Source organism: Pipra filicauda, unplaced genomic scaffold (assembly GCF_003945595.2).
Source record: "Pipra filicauda isolate LSUMZ 115617 unplaced genomic scaffold, ASM394559v2 scaffold335_size1511353_pilon, whole genome shotgun sequence".
Taxonomy (NCBI): domain Eukaryota; kingdom Metazoa; phylum Chordata; class Aves; order Passeriformes; family Pipridae; genus Pipra; species Pipra filicauda.
The window spans coordinates 1,119,300-1,140,382 of NW_024104460.1; the positions used below are offsets into that span (position 1 = coordinate 1,119,300).

Below are 21,083 nucleotides of genomic sequence, written 5' to 3' on the forward strand. Positions count from 1 at the left end.
ACAGAGTTAAACTGCATCTATCCCAAACCCCATCAAACCAAAATGCCGAGCATTGATCATGGCCAAAGAACAGCTAAGAAAATAGGGGAGGATTGAAATGCTTTTTCAAAATGTTTTGGTAGCCCATCTGGCTCAGTTCTAAGTGTTTTGGAAGAATATTGCTATGTTATCTTAGTGTCCTTAAAGGAGTTTGCCCAGAGAAGCTACGGCTGCCGCATTGCTGGAAGTGTTCAAGGCCAGGCTGGATGGGGCTTTGAGCAGCCTTGTCAAGTAGAAGGTGTCCTGCCCATGGTAGGGGGGTTGGAACTACATGATCTGTAAGACCCCTTCCAACCCTAGCTGTTCTATGATTCTATGAAGACATTCAAAGCACCTTCTCTTTTCCTTTCTCACATTTCTTCCCACACCTTGAGGACTGTGGGTTCACCCCAGCAGATCTTTCTGAGGTTCCTTGCCAGGGAAACCAAAGTGTTCTGTCTTTTCTGTATTTTTTTCTCAAGAGAAGTATAACTTTGATACAGTGGCATAAGAAACACTTCTTTTCTAGTTGAAGACAAAGTTAAAAGTCAAAAACCCCAAACTTACCAGATATGGCTTTATCCTGATGATTTCTCCTGAGTTGACTAGTCCAGCCCATGGCTCTGGCCCTACTCCAGCCAGATGCAGCTCCCTTGGGTGTCAGGAAATGCTTTGGGTCAGATGCACCCACTGAGCACAGGCATGCAGAGGCAATGAAGGAGCTTGTGGAGCTCAGCAGCTCCATGGGTTAGGACAGTTTGGAATTCCGCATCTGTTTAAGACTGTGTCATAGATATTAGGCAGAATCCAGCATTCCTGAGGGTGAGTACTTGTAGCACAGCATGGTACCTACACTGATGAAAGCAGGGTCACATTTTTCCATATTTTAAACCAAACCAACACAGCACATCTTCAAACCCTCTCCTTCCCAGCATTATTGTCTTCCAAAGGCATCATTCTGCTTTTGTTGTTTTCTGTTTAAACAACCTACTTATTAGCTACAGATCAAAGCTTTATGACATATAGAATAACAAGGAATTGTAAAATACTTACTGATTTTTATTTTGGTAATTATTCCTTTTAAGAGGAAAGCATACTTTTAAAACTTACCTTTTCAGTGTACAGGGCATATATATTTTCTTTCCAATGTTTTTCTTTTTCTTTTGATTTAAATTATATAGTGTGGCATTATTTCATCTTAAAGGGATTTTGAGTAGAGCATAGCATTATTTCTATACATTAATGCAATATGTGCAGCTACTTACTTGAACTTTGTGGAATTTGTACCCACAGGACTTAACGAAAGCAAAATTCCTATCCATATTTATGTTTTTTTCTATAGTGTAGATAGTGTAATCATGATGTAGTTATATTCCTCTTTCACAAGTGGCATAGGAGGAAGTTGATTGGACTCGATAATCTAATAGGTCTTTTCCAACCCTAATGATTCAATGACTCTGTAAGTCCTGTATACAGTCATTAGAGAGACTTGGGTGCAGTTTTTAACAAATATTTTAAAAACATTGGATATTTATTACCAAGCACAAACTCCTGAGTAGGATCTTCCTAGTGTGATTTGGGCATGCTTCCAGGGTCTGGCAAGACAGCTGATAGAGATGCTGCACCATCCTGTACCTGGAATTAAAAGGTCTCAAGTGATACACGTCCCCCAAGGAGCTCTTGGAGTATGCAGAAGCCAAATTTCAAGCCTTCAAAGCTTTCAGGCTTTGAAAAAAAACCTTGTAATGAGCTAAGTACCTCCTGGATTACAGAGGTGCTGACATGCACTTTTGGATTTAGGAGTGTAAACTGTGCTGTAGGTGCTGATGTATTCTCTTGAATCTGCATATAGATACTTGATTAATATTTATTCAGTATTCAAAGTACTTTCCTGTGAAAAAAGAGCAGCCCTATCAGGAAGAGTCTGTCCTTAAAGTGTGAGATTTATTTCCTAAATTGGTTAAAACCCACTACATAAGAAAGCAGTTTTAAAATCACAAACATAAAATCTTATATATTTTATTGAATAATTTTTTCCTAAATCTTTTGGATCATTACAAAGCTATCAGACATGTTATATGTAGTTAAAGAACTTTCAGAGCTCATTTTATACTTAACCTGGAAATAATGTCTTTTTCCTTTTCTTCTGCTCAGTTTTGCTTTCATGATGCCTCAGATTCAGTGGAAAGAAGTGCTTTTATTCTTGTTCTTCTACAGAGCTGAATATGTGGCCATAGCTTACCAAATAAATACCAGATGTAAAATACTGTAATAATACAGAACTGGTAAGTTCTGCAGACATTACTTGGCATGAATACATTATTCATCTCTGAAAGTTATTGCAGCATAAAGTTTTTACCTCTCACAGAAATAATGGTTATAGGATCATTTCTGAAAAATTATGAAATGAGCATACTTCAGTATTAGGTGGAAAAATTATCTTGCACCTTACATACTACTGGACACTTGACTTGGATTGAACAGACATAAAAAAGTATGAATGTGATTCTGTTTCTTTGATATCTTATGCAAAACAAGAGAGTGTTTCTTTGGTTGTACTGAAGAAAGGGAGAGAATCATCAACTTTTAAAGCATTAGTCAACGACATTGGGAATAAAAGGATTCTTCACTGAAACTCTGCAGTAAAGCACAGCCCAACTTTATTATGTGCTGCGTTTCCTATAAAACTCTGTTCTAAAATACTTTCATTTAAATAGTATAGTTGGAGCCAGTTTTATTATTTCCCAGACATCATCAGTGTCTTTTCCTCGGCTGAGTAGCCTTCCCGTATCCCTTATCCTCCCACCTCCCCTTTACAGCTCAGCTGAAAAATCTTGGGATGTAAAAATAGCGAGTCAATGAGGCATAGAGGTAGACACAAGATGCTTTGGCTGGTAGGAGTGGGATGTCTTTCCAGCACTGGCCAGCTTGTTTGGCAGATCAAAGAGGAAGACTGTGCTTTTATAAAGAGAAAACGGACATACATCAAGAAGGTGAATAAGGTTCAATTCTTGGGAGAAGTTTTCAAAGCAATAAGGGCCTGAGCCTTTCAAGAAAGGAGCCAACAGGGAATTCTTTTGAGAGTGATGATCATTCCATCGTGGGTTTTCGAGAAGTGGTCCTCATGCAATAAAGATACCTTCTTTTCCTTATGGAGGAGCTACAATCAGCAGTCACTAATATTGCTGAAAAAAAGATTATGACCAAGGTGATATTTAAGAACTATCAGTTTATAAGTCTTTGTGGAGCAGTGGAGAGCCTGAGAAACTGGACAACAGATGGTCACAAAACCAAGCCCTTGCATGGATACTAAAAATAGCAGATGAAAAGGGCCCACTGGTTTGATACTGTCAAGTTAGACCAGGTCTAAAGAGCAACAAGAATAGAATCTGCATCTAGAGGTGTTATTATATTGATTAATAAGCACTTTGCTTTTTAACTTCAAATACCAACTTCACTAGACACATTTATAAAAGTATCCAAGCGTTATGCAGTGTTTTCCCTGTCCTTTAGCAATTTAAGTAATGGGTTTCCATTGGGGCTTTTCATTCACTCAGCTTTACTGTATGTATTGTGGAATATCTAAAAGGCTGTAGAAGGCTTCTTGGGAAAGATTAACAGCTGAGGACCATGTTCACATAATCATCCTCATCTCTTGATCCTTCAGTGATGGGACCTTATAAATAGGTTCACTGAGTAAGTTAAACCAACAGACCAGGTACTTTTTCTTGCTGCAAACAATTTAGAACTGACTATATTTTACTGAGCCTATTCAGAGCTCTTCTAAACTTTGCTCCGCATGACACATTCTCTTTCTCCAGGGTCCTTGTTCCATCAGCTCCTCACAAAGCTGAGTGGCAGGATCTGACGTAAACCAGTCTGTCAGTGCCACTTTAGCAAGTCCCCATCTGGGATATGGTCAAACATTAGTCCCTTTGTCAGATTGACATGGGCATTCTGGTGCTTCCCTTACTGTGAACTCCTCAGATTAGCCTAATTCAGATATACAATGGTTTGGGGTGAAAGGGATTTTTAAAGGCTGTCCTCCAACGCCATTGCCATGAGCAGGGACATTTTCAACTGGATTAGGTTACTTAAAGCCCCATCCAGCCTGACCTTGAATATTTCCAGGGATGGGGCAGCCAGCACCTCTCCACACAGCCTTTGCTAGTGTTTTAACACCCTTATCGTAAACTACTTCTTCCTTGAATTTAGTCCGAATCTACCCTCTTTCAGTTTAAAACCATTACCCCATGTCCTAATGCACCAGGCCCTACTAAAGCCAGCAGGATTTGTATCCCAGCTGCCCAACATGTGCCAAACCCTTTCAGAAACTCACTTGTGCTATCTGTGGTAGTGTGGGGGTCTTTCTGGATAACTACTCTTTTAATTTTCGTTTTCTATATAAGTGTGCTTTTTTTTTCCTTTTTTAACAAGGAAACCTTCAGCAGGATCATTTGCATTCTTTTTCCTAACCTTAATTCCTTAATTCAGATGACAGCTAAGAACAGTACATAGGTTTCAAGTTTAAGCTTTTCCTAGAACTAAACTGAACCAAAAGAGCCAGACAGGGATTGCCTTCAATTCAAGGGAAGACTGTCAGGAGGTTTTTCTCCACTGTTAAGAGGCAAATGGGCAAGGCTGTTTTTACAGACAGCTTTTGAGGGAAATACTGCCACGAGCAATGAACTTAAACGTCTGCATGTTCTGATCTTTCCTTTTCTTCTTTTGTCCTTCATCTGCCAGCTCAGGCATTTTCTCTGTGTCCATGTGTTTGATCACGATGCCCTTAGCTTTTACCTTGGCATTATACCAGGTTTTCTATCTATCCTGGTACTAGACTGCCCTGAGGTTGTTTAACATGAGACAGGTGCATTCAACTCAAAATGAACAAGATACATTTTGCTTCGTCCTCTTATTCTCAAGCAAAATGGCCACAGCAGCTAAAGCCAGGAGATTGTACCAAATGACTGTACTTATAGGCACTTATCAGCCTAAGCATATCACAGATGAGGTTCCATGAGAATGTAAAATCCCTACACAAGGGATTATCAGACTATTACGGTTATTCTTCTTATATCTCTATAATGATGTCTAAAATCTTTGGGAGAAAAAAACTCTCCAGGTAAATTAGATAAGATAGAGAACAGCTCTTTTATTGAAGGCCTTCTGGCCACAGAGTACAAAAGGTGCACGCCCCCACATACAGAATTCTTACACTTTTTTATCTTTACTAATTATCATATCTAATAGGGACAGCCAATCCTAAAACCCCTTTTGCCCTGGTACCCTGCCCCACTGGGGTCCCTCCAATGGTCTTGGGCCTTCTATCTTGTTTTGTCTACCATCTCTCTTGTTATTTCGGTCCAGGTGCACATCACAACAGAATCCAACGGAATGTTCTTGCTGAATATCTGTTGCCTTGAAAAGGTGGTTAAAAGACAGTTAAACCAAAGCTTCAGGAATGTGACACACAAACAGTAAGAAAGTAGCAGTCTAAAGTGAAGGAAAACTACATTAAAAGCTACAAAAAGCTAAAAATCCTAAAAACTCAAAGGCGTCAATAAGCAGAGGACTGTTGTTTTGCAGGTGAAGTACAGAGACATGCAGACTAGACGACATGACCAGTGTCACACAGAAAGGCTGGAGCAGAGGAAGAAATGAAACTGAGATTATCTAATTTCATTAATAACATTCTTCCCAATGAACTATAACTTTCTAGATTTTTGTTCTATGGTGCTCTGTTGAAGTTTTATCCAGAGCAGAAAGATAAATCCTGTATATGTGTGTGTGTATTTATATATACCAATAAAATATGGAAGTGGTAAGGTCAAAGAGATTTATAGTGTCAAATTGAAATACATATTATTAATAACTTGGCTGAGAATGGCTAAGCAGTCATGAAGACCATTTCCACACATCTGAAACCTTTAAAGGAGAAGGCACAATGAGTTATGTTGGAAATATTTTGAGAAGCAGCAGAAATTCATCAGGGTGAGATTTCCCATGGCACCTATCCTCAGTCAAGGAAAGAATATACATTTCTTGCAGAAAAAGTGGGGATTAGAATGCATGGAATTTTCCTAGTGAAAAATGCCTAGCAGAAGCAGTATTTTTCTCTTTTTTCCTAATGCCAAGCACAGTGTCAGCAGAAAACGTCTTTGAGTAAGGAGTATTGGAAGGACCAATGTCTAAGTTGTGAAACACTGGATCAGAGTTAGTATTAAAGACAAATCTTTAATGTGCTGCCACAATGTGAGATGGCTTCTGTGGAATTTACTTTTCTGGCTTCTGTTCTAAGGGTAGTTTTGTCTGCTTGAATTTTCTTGACAGCTTGTCAAACTTTATTTGTATCTGAGCAATGGGAACGTAAAGGCATCAGTGCACCCCTGTCCGTTTTGCCACTGTGGCCCAGATCTTACCAGAAAGATTTAATTTAATTTTCTTGGAAATAAAGAATGACTTCACAAAGCAACAGTGTAAAATGGTCTGATATGCCATCTGGCATCCTAGAGAGCATTTTGACAATGATTTGGTCTTTCAGGCAAACTTTTATGGACAAATTAAAAAAAAAAAGGAAAAATGTAATTAAAGAAGAGGAAAAATTGAGACTGATTTTCCTTGTAAAACACGAATCCATACAGCCTCATGTAACAGTAGTGAAGGAAACAAAACAAAACAAAAACAAAGAAATAAACAAAACCAAAAACAAACAAAAAAACAGAGGCAATACATGAAATCTGTTAATAATTTAATGGAACGATGAAGCTCTGGCTACAAGAAATCCAGTTTTGTTCAACTGCAGAAAACACTCTGAGCTAGCATTCCTGGACTGATGGAATAAATCTCTTCTATTAACATGAGAGATAATTTTATGTAAATGTATTGAGAGACCTTCTAGCAGAGCTGAGCATCTTAGCAGTACCACTTAACTTCTTTGTAGTGTAATTGCATTTAGACCAAGGTCTTCTGAAGGAAATGGCTGACTAAATTAGCATTAACCAGGTTCCTGGGGGGCTTGGGCATTGTGGATACTCGATCTTGCCTCCAGAAAGGACATATTGACACTAGAGGAGCCAGCTGCTTCCAACAGTCTGTATGAACTGTTTTATCCAAGTGGGGTAAATTTTGACACCCAGGAAGAGAAGATTTGAGACTAATCAGGGATGGTCTGAGCTTGAGTTTTCCTCCAGTTTCCGTCCCTCTCACTTTTAAATGAATTCAAACTCGTGCATGTTGCTCCAGCTTCTTTTTATCACTGTGGTTTGGGAATGATGTCCCCTTTGTGGGAACATCTTTTCTTATAGCATGGAAATAAAGCTACTCTTATAGTCCTCGGGAGGGTGGTGGATGCAGCTGGGCTTGCTGACGAGCTGCTTCTCTGAGAAGAGACAGTGTCCAAGTTAGTGAGCACGAAGGTGTGCTGGCAGAGCTGGAGCTACAATGAGAACTGAGCTGCCAAGAAGAGAGGAAGTTCCTTGTTTGTCCACATTGTCCTGGTACTTGTTGTAGAAATAGTTGTCAGTGATATGTAACAGACCAGTTGTGTCTAGGCCAATGTGCATGCCTTACGTAGAAGTTTGCAACTGCTTGGATGTGTTTTCTGTAGGGCAGCTGGAGAGACACCTGCAATCTGTATTTTTTCCTTTACTTCCTTTAAACTCTTGGAACCAAAAACAAGAGATGGAAGTGTTCTTGCATTCATAGAAATGTGTGATATTGTCTCTCAATTATTTTAAAACATTTGTGGTCCCTGTGTTGAATATGTTGAATATTCAGAATACTGAGTCAGTCATGCTCAGGTCTTAGTATTCAAGAAACTGCATTCAAATCTGCAATGATTCTTTGTCTTTCACAAAATATGCAGCCATTTCATGAGAAAATGAGACAAGGCTGTTTCAAACCCTTCCTCTGCTCTCTCTAAAGGATGGAAAAGGAGACAGCAGGGTGGAGGCAATCATGGAAAAATCTGGGAAGAGAAGGCCTAGCTTCTGCTCTTGAGTCAGAGGTGTGCTCAGTCACATTCACTTTTTGCTGAAATTGAACTATGGTTGGTAACCTGCTGACTTCATTGGGGTTATTCCAAGTGTTGACATTTTTCCAAGCATATTCAATGGCATTGTGATCCTTTGAGTTATGCTCTACCTGTGTGTTAGATAGTGATGTGCATAATACTGTACTGGAATATTATTTTCCATTTGTTGTATATGGGAAAAGCTGAGTTAGAGCTCTTCAATAGGAGAAGCAATAGCAGTATTAAGGATATTATTCTCCCCATTAGCCCCATCCCTGGAAGTGTTCAAGGCCAGGCTGGATGGGGCTCTGAGCAACCCAGTCTAGTGAAAGGTGTCCCTGCCCATGGCAGGGGGGTTGGAACTAGATGGTGTATAAGGTCGCTTCCAACCCAGACCATTCAAAGATTCTAGGACTCTATGATTACTAGCTCCAAACTTTGTCCAAGTCCTTGCCTACATGACTCCTAACAAGTCAGTGATGATATATCAATGATAGAAAAATCATTTCCAATATCTCATTTTCCTGCGGCCTATTTCAAAATTATGTGTTAATCCGGTCACATTTTAGATTGCAGACACATTTTGGTAACCCTTCAGTCATTTTTGTTAATATCGGAGCTCTCCATTTAGATCAGTGGGAATTTTATTGAGGACTCCCTGGCAAATGATCTGCTTTCTGAACTGTGGAATGCACAAATTGTGCAGCCTTTATTGAATAGAAATTATACTTTATCTCTTTGCATTATACAATCTCAGATTTTTAGGCAACCTGTAGGAAAATGATCCCTAAATGATCCAAGTTTATGAAATCGTCTTTACAAAACATTGCAGATATCATCCTTTGCCTCAGTGAACCAGTAAAGCACCATTGCTCTGTTGAAGTGCAGCTGGGATGATTTACTGTAACTGAGATCTGGTCCTGCACCTGGAGGAACACTGGCTTTCAATCTCTGCTCTCCAGCAGGATGGCAGTTAGGAAAATCATTCACTGGGTCACGTTAGCACACTGACACCACAATTTGCTGTTGCTGCTCAGAAAAATAGTTACCTTCAGCCAAAAATTGGGTTCAGACAGCCTCACAGACATGTGCTGCTTTGTCTTTGTGGGAAGCTCCTAAAGTAGTAGTATAGTAATGACTTAAGAGGTCTGGAAACAGGCTTTGGAATAAGAACCTAGAAAATTTGTCTTTGGCGTTACTGCATGTTTTCTGACTGACCTTGGACAACTGAAAATCATTCTGTGCTTTATTTCCCTCTCTCTGTAAAAATATGAGTCTTGCAATATTAATCAGTGTTTGTAAGGATCCTTGAAGTCCTTAGATAAAAGAGCACATTACAGAGCATAGAGTAATTAGAATAGATGTATCCTATAAAACAGTGCAATCTGCCAAACTGGGGAAGAAGAAGAGGAGAAGAAAAAGCCTATCCTGTTAGAGTGCTCAGCTCCTCAAGCAGTTTGTTAAGAAGGTATCTGAACCGGGCAAATTATCTGTCGCGATTTTCCCAAATGGAGAAGAAATGAGCTGCCAAGCCTTGGTCAAGGGCTTCTGTGGCTCTTGTGCCTTAAATATGTCCATGCACCGCTCGGTAGGTGCCTGTTCTCTTTGATTTTAAAATGCGCATTGCATTAGGGCAATATTGTTAAGACACTATTGGATATTAGGAAAAGGTTCTTCACTCAGAGAGTGGTTGGGCACTGGAGCAGGCTTCCATGGGAATTGGTCATGGCATCAAGCCTGACAGAGTTCAAGAAGTGTTTGGATAACACTCTCAGGAACATGGTGTGGTTTTGGGGCTGTCCTGTGCAGGGCCAGGAATTGGGCTTGATGACCTTTGTTGGTCCCTTTCAACTCAGGATATTCTATGATTCTGTGAAATTCCAGTGTGATATTGTGAATCCTACAAAAGTTTATAGCTAATGAAGGATATGCTGCAGCAGTTGCTTTTGTAGAGTAGGATAATTGTAAACCTTACCTTAGGTATTGATGTTTTTACGTAACTCCTGAGAAAGCCTTCAAGAGCAGCATCTCACCATCAAAACACACAGCATAGCTTCCAGCTATCCAGGATATAAAGGCCTGGACTTGCTAATGCATTAGAATTCCCAGACACAGAAATAGAGGAAAAACCTACATTTGTCAAAAATACTTACTATTTCTTATTATTTTTCTCCTTTTTGCAGACATGCATGTGTGATTCGAGGCCAAGTTATGACGGCAGATGGAACCCCTCTAGTCGGAGTGAACATCAGCTTTGTCAACAATCCTCACCTTGGGTACACAATCAGCAGACAAGATGGCAGGTAGGATGTCTGTATAGGATTTACAGTATTCAAGCAGTAGTAACAGCATTATTACCATGAACATTAAAAAGAAACACCTTCCAAGAGCACCTTTATTTTTGATGCATTTTTAAGATGCTGATACGTTATCGTTGGTTGTTATGGGGCTGGTGGCCAGTCACCAGTGCTATTCCTCAGGGTTCAGTTCCAGAACCAGTCCTGTTCAATGTATTTATCTACAATATGGGCAGGAGTTGAATGCCCTATTAGCAAGTTTGCAGATGGTGCCAAACTGTGAGGTGCTGTTGACTCTCTTGAGGGACAGGAGACCTTGCAGCGGGATCTAGATTGGAGCATTGGGCTATGATGAATGGGATAAAATTTAAAAAACCAAAATGCTGGATTTTCTGCCCCCAGAATAGAGTAACACCAGGCACAAGTATAAATTGGAAGAGAAGTGGCTGGAGAGCATCCTTGCAGATAGGGTCTGGGGATGCTGGCCAGCAGCAGCTGAATAGGAGCCAGCAGTGTGTCCTAGCAGCCAAGAGGGCAAACTCCATCCTGTGGTGCTTGCGTGACCAGCCAGTCAAAGAGGTGATTGTCCCACTGTACTCGGTGTTGGTACGGTGTGCAGTTGTGGGCCCCACAATTTAAGAAATATGTTCAGGTCCCTGAATGTGTCCAGAGGAGGGCAAGAAAGCTGGTGGTAGAGATGGAAGGAATGTCCTGTGTGAGGAGCGTCTGAGGACTCTGGGTTTGTCTAGTTGGAGAAAAGGAGGTTGAGGGGTGACCTCATTGCTTCCTACAGCTTCCCAAGGAGGGAATGTGGAGAGGGAGGTGCTGAGATCATCTCTGTGATCCAGTGACAGGATGTGTGGGAATGGTTCGAAACTGCACCAGGGGAAGTTTAAACTGAATATGAGGAAACATTACTGAGAGGGTGCTCAAAGACTGGAACAGGAGAATAGGAGTCCTGTTCAAGAAACTTCCCTGTCTGACCATCCCGGAGCCACTCTGGCAGTCATTCTCACAGCACCTGAGCTGGGACCAAAGCCCCTTCACAGCTACACACCCCACACTCACACAGTCAGACTAGGTTTCCTTACTGGCTCGACCCCAGGCTTCAAACAGCAGAGTCTCAGACATCTCAATCCTTAAAAGAATTTAATCTTGGTGCAATAGCTAAATAACAGCTTGGGTTGGTGCCTCCAAGGAGGGACCCCAAACAAAGGAACCCCTGGGCTTTTTTCCCCTCACAGTCTAAGGACAGGAAAGTCTGGAGTCTTCAGTTCCTGCTGCGTCACTGAGTGTCCTGTCACCTGACTGGGCCACAATCCTCATGCCATTTTGTTATGCAAAGGGTCAGCAGTTCATGACCCTTTGTTTCGGTTCCCACTCCCCAGAGTTCAGTGTGCAACTCGAACTGCACCTGCACCCCAAGCCACCTGCACTGAATGTACTCCTCAAAATTCCTAGAGAGGTGATCGATTCCCCAAGCCTGACAGTGTTTAAGAGTAATTTGGACAATGCCCTTAATAATATGGTTAATTTGATCAGCTCTGAATTGGTCAGGCAGTTGGACTTGATGATCCTTGTAGTTCCTGAACAACTGAATATTCTATTCTATTCTATTCTATTCTATTCTATTCTATTCTATTCCATTGCTATTCCATTGCTATTCTATTCTATTATTATTGTTTATTATTTGTTAGTATTAACTTTGTGATATCACCTAGAATCCTTAGCCAAGAATTGGGCAGTGGAGTGCCTATGCATATAAAGAAAAGACGTCTCATGCTCCCAAGAGCTCTGTTCATGCTAATTCATGTTGAAATGATTAGGAAGAAGTCATTAAGATTATGGTTGTGTTAGAGGCAAAATCTGAGCAATCATGCTCAACCAAAACAAAAGCATTGTAAATTTGGAATGTCTTTCATCTTATCTTTTGTTTGTCAATCCTAATTGGCTCCCTTTCTTTTAAGAACAAAAACGTAACATAAGGGGTTTCAGCCGCACATACTTTATGTACCACTAACCAATAGCACTTGGGAGAGGATTTATAAATTTTAGCATGTCTCCAACCCACAACTTTCATTGAAGGTTTGACTTGGCCTGAGAAGCTGATAGAATTATAATGAACATGTGGTAGCAACTTGTGCTTAACGCTGTCCCGTTCACACTCAAGGGCCTTTGCACCCATTGTAACACTGATGGTGACTGGGAGGCTTACTGAGTGATACTCCAGCTCTTAGATGACGTGGCAATAAAATGTGGATAATAAAAAGGCATTCCAGAAAAACTAGGGGTCTTGCTTAGAAAAGGATGCCTCTGGAGCTGGTGTCTTTTTATTGCCCCATAGCTTAGGCATTACTGCCTAAGAAAAAAGTTGAACATTTATGCTATGAGTATCTCCATCATCCTTATTGAACCTATTTTGCATGAAAGTGGGATCCAAACCACATTTTCATGATCAGCTTGCTGTCTACAGACCAGCACAAAATCTGTGTCCATTAGAACAGATAAATGTGCCTGAAAAATTCCTGGACAACAATGCCTGTCATAACCTTTTTTCTATCTGTTTCCTTGTACATATACAAGGTCCAGCTACTGTGTATAATCTCACATTTAGCTTAGAAGTACTTTGAGGAAGGGACCATCTCTTTACTTTGCAATTGGGCTGTACCTAGCACCTCTACTGCACCTCTAGTCAGCAAACATACCAGTAAGCTAAACAGGGACAGAGTATGGAGGTGAGTGCTGTTATCCAGGCTGCAGGCAAGTAACTATTTTGTTCTTGGGTGGTGAAAGGCAAACACCCCACACACATACTGCTATATACCTACTTCTTCTGGCATTTCAAACTAGGGATGCTCCTTACATACCATGTTCTTCCCAAGGTCTAGCTGAACAGGGGACCCAGGGCATAAAGCAATGCAGCTGGAGCATCAGTATGCTCCACCAGGCTTCAGTGGACTCTTGGTTCCTTGGGGCTGGTTGCCAACCTCCAGAAGTTAAATTAGTTTCAAGAAGCTCAGCCTGCAGTTTGCTGACTCAGCCCCCAACAGATACTCAGCTCCAAGTGATAAAAGTGACAGAGATCAGGTGTCTCAGAGCAGGGAATCTGTGACCAAGTGGGATTCATCCTAAAGCTGTGGTTTCTGTCAGCAGCTGGTGGGGGTCAGCGTAACCCCACACTGTGTGGTGTCAGCTCTTCTGATTTCACTTTCTTCGCCTTCCTCTCAAATCAGTCTGCTTCTACAGAAGCTTCATGCACGTGTGGTGCACAGCCAACATCCAACAAATTGCCCAGTTGCAGTACTCAGTGTCTGGAATAATAAAAATACCTTCCAACCTGGCTGAGAGATACACGCAGGTATTTTCTTAAATGAACAGTACACAGCACTGCATCTGTGTACTCTGGAGGTAATAAATGGACAAGTGAAAGTCACTTTTCCATGAATAGACGAGTTAAAGAACACCAAAATCATGGACTCATGGAATGGTTTGTGTCGGAAGGGACCTTAAAGGTCATCTAGTTCCAACCCCCCTACCATGAGCACCTTCCACTAGACCGGGTTGCTCAAAGCCCCATCAGATCTGTCCTTGACTCCAGTGAATTATTCAGTAGTCTGTAAATTACCTTGAACTATTTAAGACCATTCAGACTAAAATTTATCAGGGCAGAAAATGTTGTCAGACATCCCTTATTTCTAATCCTAGCCTCACTGCTGATTTGGTGGGTAGCATTAGATGCATCTCTTGACCTTCCCAGGCCAGCAACCCAAATTGTGAAAGGGAGTTAACATTTGCTTGCCTTCCTTACTGATTGTTACAGTATTCATTAAATACTATTTGTAATGCACTTTCAAAATCATGTAAAGAATTATTGCTATTCCAGTCTCTATTATCTTTTTTTATGTTTTGAGTAATTTTTCAATAGAGCATGACTTCGGCTTTTTCACAGTGCAGTTTTCATGGGATTGAGTCACTTTGTTTTAAGAAGTTGATGCTCTTAGGCAAGAAGTAGGTTCTCCTGACCTACAGTAGCAGGCTGCATGTATTCCTGGTCCAGTGCAGTGCACAGTCATACAGGGTCATCTGGACCATCTTCTGTGTCATTCTGTTTTGAAGAATAAATGGGAGCACACATGCAAGCAGTTACCTTGTTCCAGGGGTCATGAGATAACTGCATAAAACTCAATAGCTTTATTATTTGACATATTCACCATAGGAATATCTATTCGTGAAAATGTGCACTGAGTTGCCTGAAATTGATTTAGTAAATCAGTTTACTGATAGCAGAGTAATAACTGGGGGTTTAAAGTAAGGGAATTTAAAGATACAATTGCATCAGTTTAGCTAGATTGGTTCCTAAGCTGATTTTGTTGCTCCAGGTTTGGTTTGTTTGGTTTTGTTGGTTTTGGGGGGGTTTTTTGGCATGGCCAAGTTTCAAAATGAGTAAGTAAAATTTTGGTTTTAGAAGTACAGTGAACTGAATTTTTCACCCCTGTAAGTGGGTTCACTGTATTCCAGGGCTCTCCTCTTACATCCTATTTAAGTCACATTACTTAATCTGAGCAAAACTTTTATAATTTCAAGGCTTGCATTTGTTTTTAGCCTAATTGTTGGGACAGAGATTTTGTTCATGTAACAAGGCACAAATAAAAAAATGACAAGTCTCAAACTACTCTGTTGTATGCACTTCTCTGTAAAGCAAAGTTAATAGACAAATCAAAGTATCAGAACTGGATTATAAACCACATTTTTAAATAAAGCTTTATATTTGATTAAACTGGTAGTTTATAGAGGCTGCAAGTCCTCAGTGTCCCTGAGTTGTAGGAACAGTGTTAGTAAAACAACAAGAAAGTCTCCAGACTTTTTCTTTCAAGTTCATTTTCATTTACATTCATTTTCTTTCACATTCAGCAGCTTTGGCCTTTGTTCTCAGAAATACCAAATACATGAACTTTCAGAGCAAAGAGATGGGAAAGGGTTATACTTTTCTGCAGAGTTCTTATTTTTTGAGCCTGCTTTGTGGATAAATAGATAATTTCATCCTTCAGCCTGTCTCTCCAGAGTTTTTAAAGAAAAACAACAATACAACTGTACAACAAGTATGATTTTTTCAGAGTGATAAAGAATACATCAGAGATCAGCAGCAGAAACAGAAATAAAAGTATCTCTTTTCTTCAATCCCAAAATGTTTTCCCCCTTTTTTAAATTTAATTTCACTAAGGGAAACTGGAAAGAAGGTGTTTTCAGTTTGGGTTTTTCTGTTTGGTTTTGGGTTTACATTTTGTTCAATTCATCAAGGTAACTTGAAAGCTGCACCTTGAGACTCTGGGAAAACCAGGTCATGAGCAACACTGACTGCTAAAAAATACTGCATGGCTCTGTTTTCACAGCTGCTGGAGTCTGACAAGGAGGTACTTTCCCTTCTGCATCCTGTTTTGGGGATGCAGCAGAGGCCAGGATGTTTCCCTGCAGCAAGTTCCCATCCATGTCCCAGACTCAGTGAAGCCAAAGAAGTGAAATGGAGGTGTTTGCAAATAAAGCCTCTTCCAACTTGCCTAAAAACTTATTGAGCATCATTTGTAATGTTTATTTCTTCCCTCCTGTTGCCCTGTTCAGTGCCTGGATCCATGCAGAGCAAGCGTCTTCTTCCCAGCTGAAGGACTTGCCAAATGCTAATTGACTGTTAAAAACATTCACATCAGAGTACAAGTGTTGCTCAGCTTTGCTGGCAGGGACCAACAAGTTACTCATCAGGCTGCTGCAAGCCAAGCTCTGTAGGTCTGGGAAGCTGATGCCCCAACCCAAGTGGTATAATAAACATGGCTATAGCTTTTTAAAATGCTTTCCACTTCCTCTCATGGACTCAGTTTGACATTCTTCCATGAAAAACCTTCTTTCCATAGTTATATTTGCTAAATGAGACCTCACTCCATTAGTCATAAACCAGAAAGGGTTCTCCAAAGCCATTTCTTGCCAAAGACTTGTGTTTAGAAGTAGTTCATACCCATTGTTGCTCCTCTGGTATTTTTGCAGCTGATGTGAAAGCCTCACAATTAATTTTAAAAAATAATTTCAAAACCATTTTTCATCTTGTTTCTTACCCTGTATTTACAAGGTGCATCAAGTCTGCCTTTGGGCAATCAGATCCCAGTTCTCATGCAGAGAAGCACATAAGCTCACAGCTCTTTAAGCACACGAGGAATTCTTCTGAAGCCAGTGAGCTTGTTCACGTGTGTAAACTCTGAGTGAGACTGTCATACAGCAGCGCCAAGCGTGGAAAGTGAGAAGCAGGGATGAGAAAACTTCCTTTGCCTGAAGCACACATTTGGCATTGCAACTGAAGAGATACTGAGAAAAACACAAAGAAGCAAACCCAAGAGGTCTTCAATTTGTGTTGAAATCCCTTCTTTTCTCACTTAACACCTCTTTTTTTGCATCTATACATAGTAGATACACCCTGTGGTACTTGATAAAATCTCCATTTCAGACAAGATGTGGAGTTTAAATACAAAACTAAGAAAAACCCCAGAACCTTATCCCAACATCTTTACATCCAGAGGATGAATATTTTCCTTATCAAGGTAACATCTTTTCACACAGCTCTGGGGGGCTGTCTGTTAGCCTGACAGTGTTATCCAACACTAACAGAGGCAGAAAAGCCACTTGGCTGGAGGTGGCTTAGGGTGAAGTCACAGACCACAGGCAGTGATTCATCTGCTCTGATCTTAATGATTAAGAGTCAAAAAAGATGATGTGCTGAGTCCTGTGGTACACAAACAGCCTGCACAGCATGCATTCCTAGTACACCAGGCTCAGTCCATGACTGGGCTCTACATGTTTCCTGGGTTGCATTAGGCACTAGTCAGGTTAGCAGTGATGCCAAGACAGTTTTTATGCAGATATGTCAGAGAAACCGCTTTCCAAATAGTATATTTCATCATGTGAATTGATCCAATCTGACTGTGTTTGGATAATAAATACTTTTTTTAAAAAAAAGAAAAGAATATGTATGGTCAAATAGTACTAGAAAAGCAACAACAAAAATATAAATATTTGTTTCAAAAAAGGTGTGGGTATGTTTTTAATATACAGGAGGACAAAATGCAAAGAAGCTGAGCTTGTACTCCTGCCTCTGCCACTTGCTGTTACTCACCTAACACCTATTTGGGCTGTAGGTTTTAGGCTCATAAAATGTGACTGATGATATTTCTTGCAGTTATTTTTCGGGGGGTCCTTGCTAGGGAGTTGTTACCAACAGAGGGCGTGGTGCTTGCATTAACTTTGTATTCCATCTCTTAAAAACAGCTTTGATCTTGTTACCATTGGTGGAATCTCCATTATCCTGCACTTTGAACGGGCTCCCTTCATCACCCAGGAACACACGCTGTGGCTGCCGTGGGATCGTTTCTTTGTGATGGAAACCATAGTCATGAGGCACGAAGAGAATGAGATCCCAAGCTGTGACCTCAGTAACTTTGCCCGGCCCAACCCTGTGGTTTCTCCGTCTCCGCTGACAGCTTTTGCAACTTCCTGCTCAGAGAAAGGTCCTATTGTTCCTGAAATCCAGGTATGAACTGTATAAACCAAGGAGACAATAAAGCATAGAGTTATAGAATCGTAGAATGATTTGGGTTGGAAGGGATCTTAAAGATCCCTTTCCAACCTCCCTGCCATGAGCAGGAACACGTTTCACTAGACTAAGTTGATCCAAGCCCCATCCATCCCAGCCTAGAATGTTTCCAGGGATGGGGCAGCCACAGCTTCTCTGTGCAACCTGTGCCAGTGCCTCACCACCCTTTTCTGTGCTTCTTTTGGCAGCTTTGAGCAACACAAATGCAACTATTCATCTGCTTTCCTAAACAGAAGCATTCTCTGTTTGTTACACCATTTTTCAGACATTTGCCAGTAGCACTTGCTCCCAAGCACTCACTTCACCAAAAGATTTCTTTTCCCTTATCCCTGAGAGATGAAAGCAAAGCACTTGTGGCTGACAGCACATGAGCTGGGACCCTTGTGTAACCCACAACAAACCCTTGGTCAGCCCTTTGGCATTCAATATGCCCGGTCCCAGGCTGATGGACTGCTCCTGCTCTAATGCCTTTCTTCTGTTCAGGAGCAAATTCCACCCACGGGGCACTGTGGACCTCAGTGGTGGAGTGTTGGAGTGAACTTTCTCATGGTTGGAAGTCATATCCCTCACTCTACAAAGCTACTGAGACGTAGTCAGCACATGGTTGGCAAAGGGCCAGCCTGCAGAGCACCTCAGTTTTATTGCCCTTTATGATATTTGGAATAGATGAGCAAAGCAAAAGGATTACCTTTAATTACTCATCCCCATTTTCCTACTTTTTAAGGAAGTGTAGGTCAGATAAAGTGGTGTAGTAATCTGCTTTAAGGTATTTTGCTAAATGGAAAGTTGGGTTTTAAACCGACTAGTCCAAAGAACCAAATTATTGATTTTCCTTAAAAACACTTACTCTGTTGAAATATCTGGATGTACCAGCATTCAAGCTTTACTTTCTTGGAAGTGTTGTTCCCTGGATTTTAGAGTTCAGCATGTCCTGGGTATTCCTTTTAGTGACAAATAATCATCTGCCAACAATAAAAAGTATAAGGACGAATTGTGTGCTTCTTGGGTGACTCCATTGGAGTTACAGTACCATTAATGAGAAAAGAAGTAATTTTATATCTTCTAATTTTAATAAACCAGGTTCTGAACCCAGCAACAAATAAAGGTAGTGGTCTCTTTACCTTTCCCTCTGGACCAAATCTTATGATTCTTCCTCACACTAATTTCCAATTACAGTCACTGCGTTTGTCCCAGCATAATTACTAATTAAGTCCCAGATCTTTTAAAGTCCACCATAGTGCAGATTCTTGGTTCAGTTTTCACATCTCTTTTTTCTAAACCAGCAAACACTGTGAAAGGTAATGTTCAGTGCTGCCTAGGAAAGAAAAAAATATCTGATACAGTGCAACTATGATCATAACCTCACTCATTATTTGGTAGGATACTTGTCAGATTGTGTTAATTGTATCTATTGAACTAAAAAAGTTCTAAAACTCCTCTTTAATAAAAGCGCATGTTTCTCTCTAGTGTGAGAGCAGCCAGTGATGTAGTTCATAAGCAATGGTTTGATACAGTTTCTTGACTGTAAATCCTAGAATCATAGAATGGTTTGGATTGGAAGGGACCTTTGAAAGGCAATCTAGTCCAACCTCCTTGCCATGGCCACAAACAACTCCCACCAGATCAGGCTGCTCAGAGCCCTGTCCAACCTGATTTTGAATGTTTACAGGGATGGGGCATCTACCACCTCTCTGGGCAACCTGTGCCAGTGTTTTACCACCCTCATCATAAATGTTTAGTGCCATTTTAAATGTCCTCCTGATATCCTGCTTGGCCTCCAACTGCCACTCCAGAATGATCCCCCTAGCAGTGTCCTGCATTGTATCTGCCAAATCCTTGTGAATGTCAAATCACTTAGACGTCTCAAATAGCACTAGACACCTGTAGTTATGGAATCTAATACCTAAGAAGGATTCATTATGACACCTAATTAAGGAGTTCACATGCAGTCATTGGGAGAGGTGCTAGATGTCTGAGCTTCCATTAAAGCTGACAGAAATTTAATCAGTACTATCAGTGGAGCCTACAGATCAGTTAAGACTTCTGGCCCTCACTGATGATAATAGTTAGATTCCACTGACTATAACTGATGTTTATATGCCTACCTCACATGAGCATATTTATAAGTTGATGTCTGGATTTAGATGCCTTAAACTGGAATTGAATCCCACTCATAAGTTTACGTGGCAACATCAACCTTCCAAAGAGTCTATCTCTGCTGTTTGCTGTGGGGAGACCTAAAAGAGCACTTCAGAAGAGATGCCGAACTTAGGTTCCTAAGTTGAGATAAGATGAATCCCATACATGATGAACAGTACTTTTCCCATGTGCCAAATGATTGAGCTAAAACCTGTAAACCAGTATTCCACATCAAATATCGATAGCTGAAGGTTAATGGAGTTTGTGGTGCAGGAGTTTACAAGAGAATCTGATTTGTGACAGAGTCCTGACTGTACTTCAGTTCAGAAATGGACTACTTTTCATTTCTATACTGGATGTACATACAATAAAAAATAACCTAGCTGTCAGTTCCTGCAGCTGCATTTTATAATACACAGTTCTCAGTAGGGAAATGTTAAATTTAAAAGGTGTGAGCACAAAGCTGGGAGGAGGTGACAAGCAGATAGCAGGGCTGGGAAAGAGATTTTTGACAAGTGGGTAGATAAAACCCTCATAAGCTCCAACAAATAAATGCAGTGCTCTCTACCTGGATGCGTTCAAGAGACCAAATAATGCATTTTTAATGTTTGATTCAGGTGCCTATAGACAGATTTGGGGCCATTAAGGATGCCCTGAAGTGTCCCTTCAGGCTTCCAGCTGTAGCTTCAGAAAGGTGGAGATTTCAAGAAGGTCCATGTCAGAGCTGTCATGCCTTTGCAGAAGTTTTGGATACCATAGAACAGCTCAAAAGTACTAGATGTCTATGTTAAGGCCCCTGAATCAGACCCTAAATGCTTTTCTTTCTCAAAATTCCCTCTGAGCATCTTATTAAAAAAAAAAAGACATTGACTGTTCCTTGCTGCCTGCTGGCAGAGTGAAGAGTAGCTGTTAGAGTAGTGTTAACCAAGCACACAGAAACTAGATTTCCTACATTGTCTCATGCAAAGAGTAGAATTGCTACTAA

At 40.7% G+C, this 21,083-nt stretch overlaps 1 protein-coding gene across 13 annotated transcripts in view; it reads left to right on the plus strand.

Annotated features, from left to right (window-relative positions):
- Nucleotides 1-21,083, plus strand: part of TENM4 (teneurin transmembrane protein 4) — a 750,083-nt gene that overhangs the window by 658,908 nt on the left and 70,092 nt on the right. For all 13 annotated transcript variants that reach the window (XM_039384005.1, XM_039384003.1, XM_039384001.1 and 10 more), the window contains 2 exons: nucleotides 10,216-10,335; nucleotides 17,635-17,896. In XM_039384005.1, coding sequence (XP_039239939.1) covers nucleotides 10,216-10,335; nucleotides 17,635-17,896 — 382 coding nt within the window. The remainder of the gene's footprint in view (nucleotides 1-10,215; nucleotides 10,336-17,634; nucleotides 17,897-21,083) is intronic.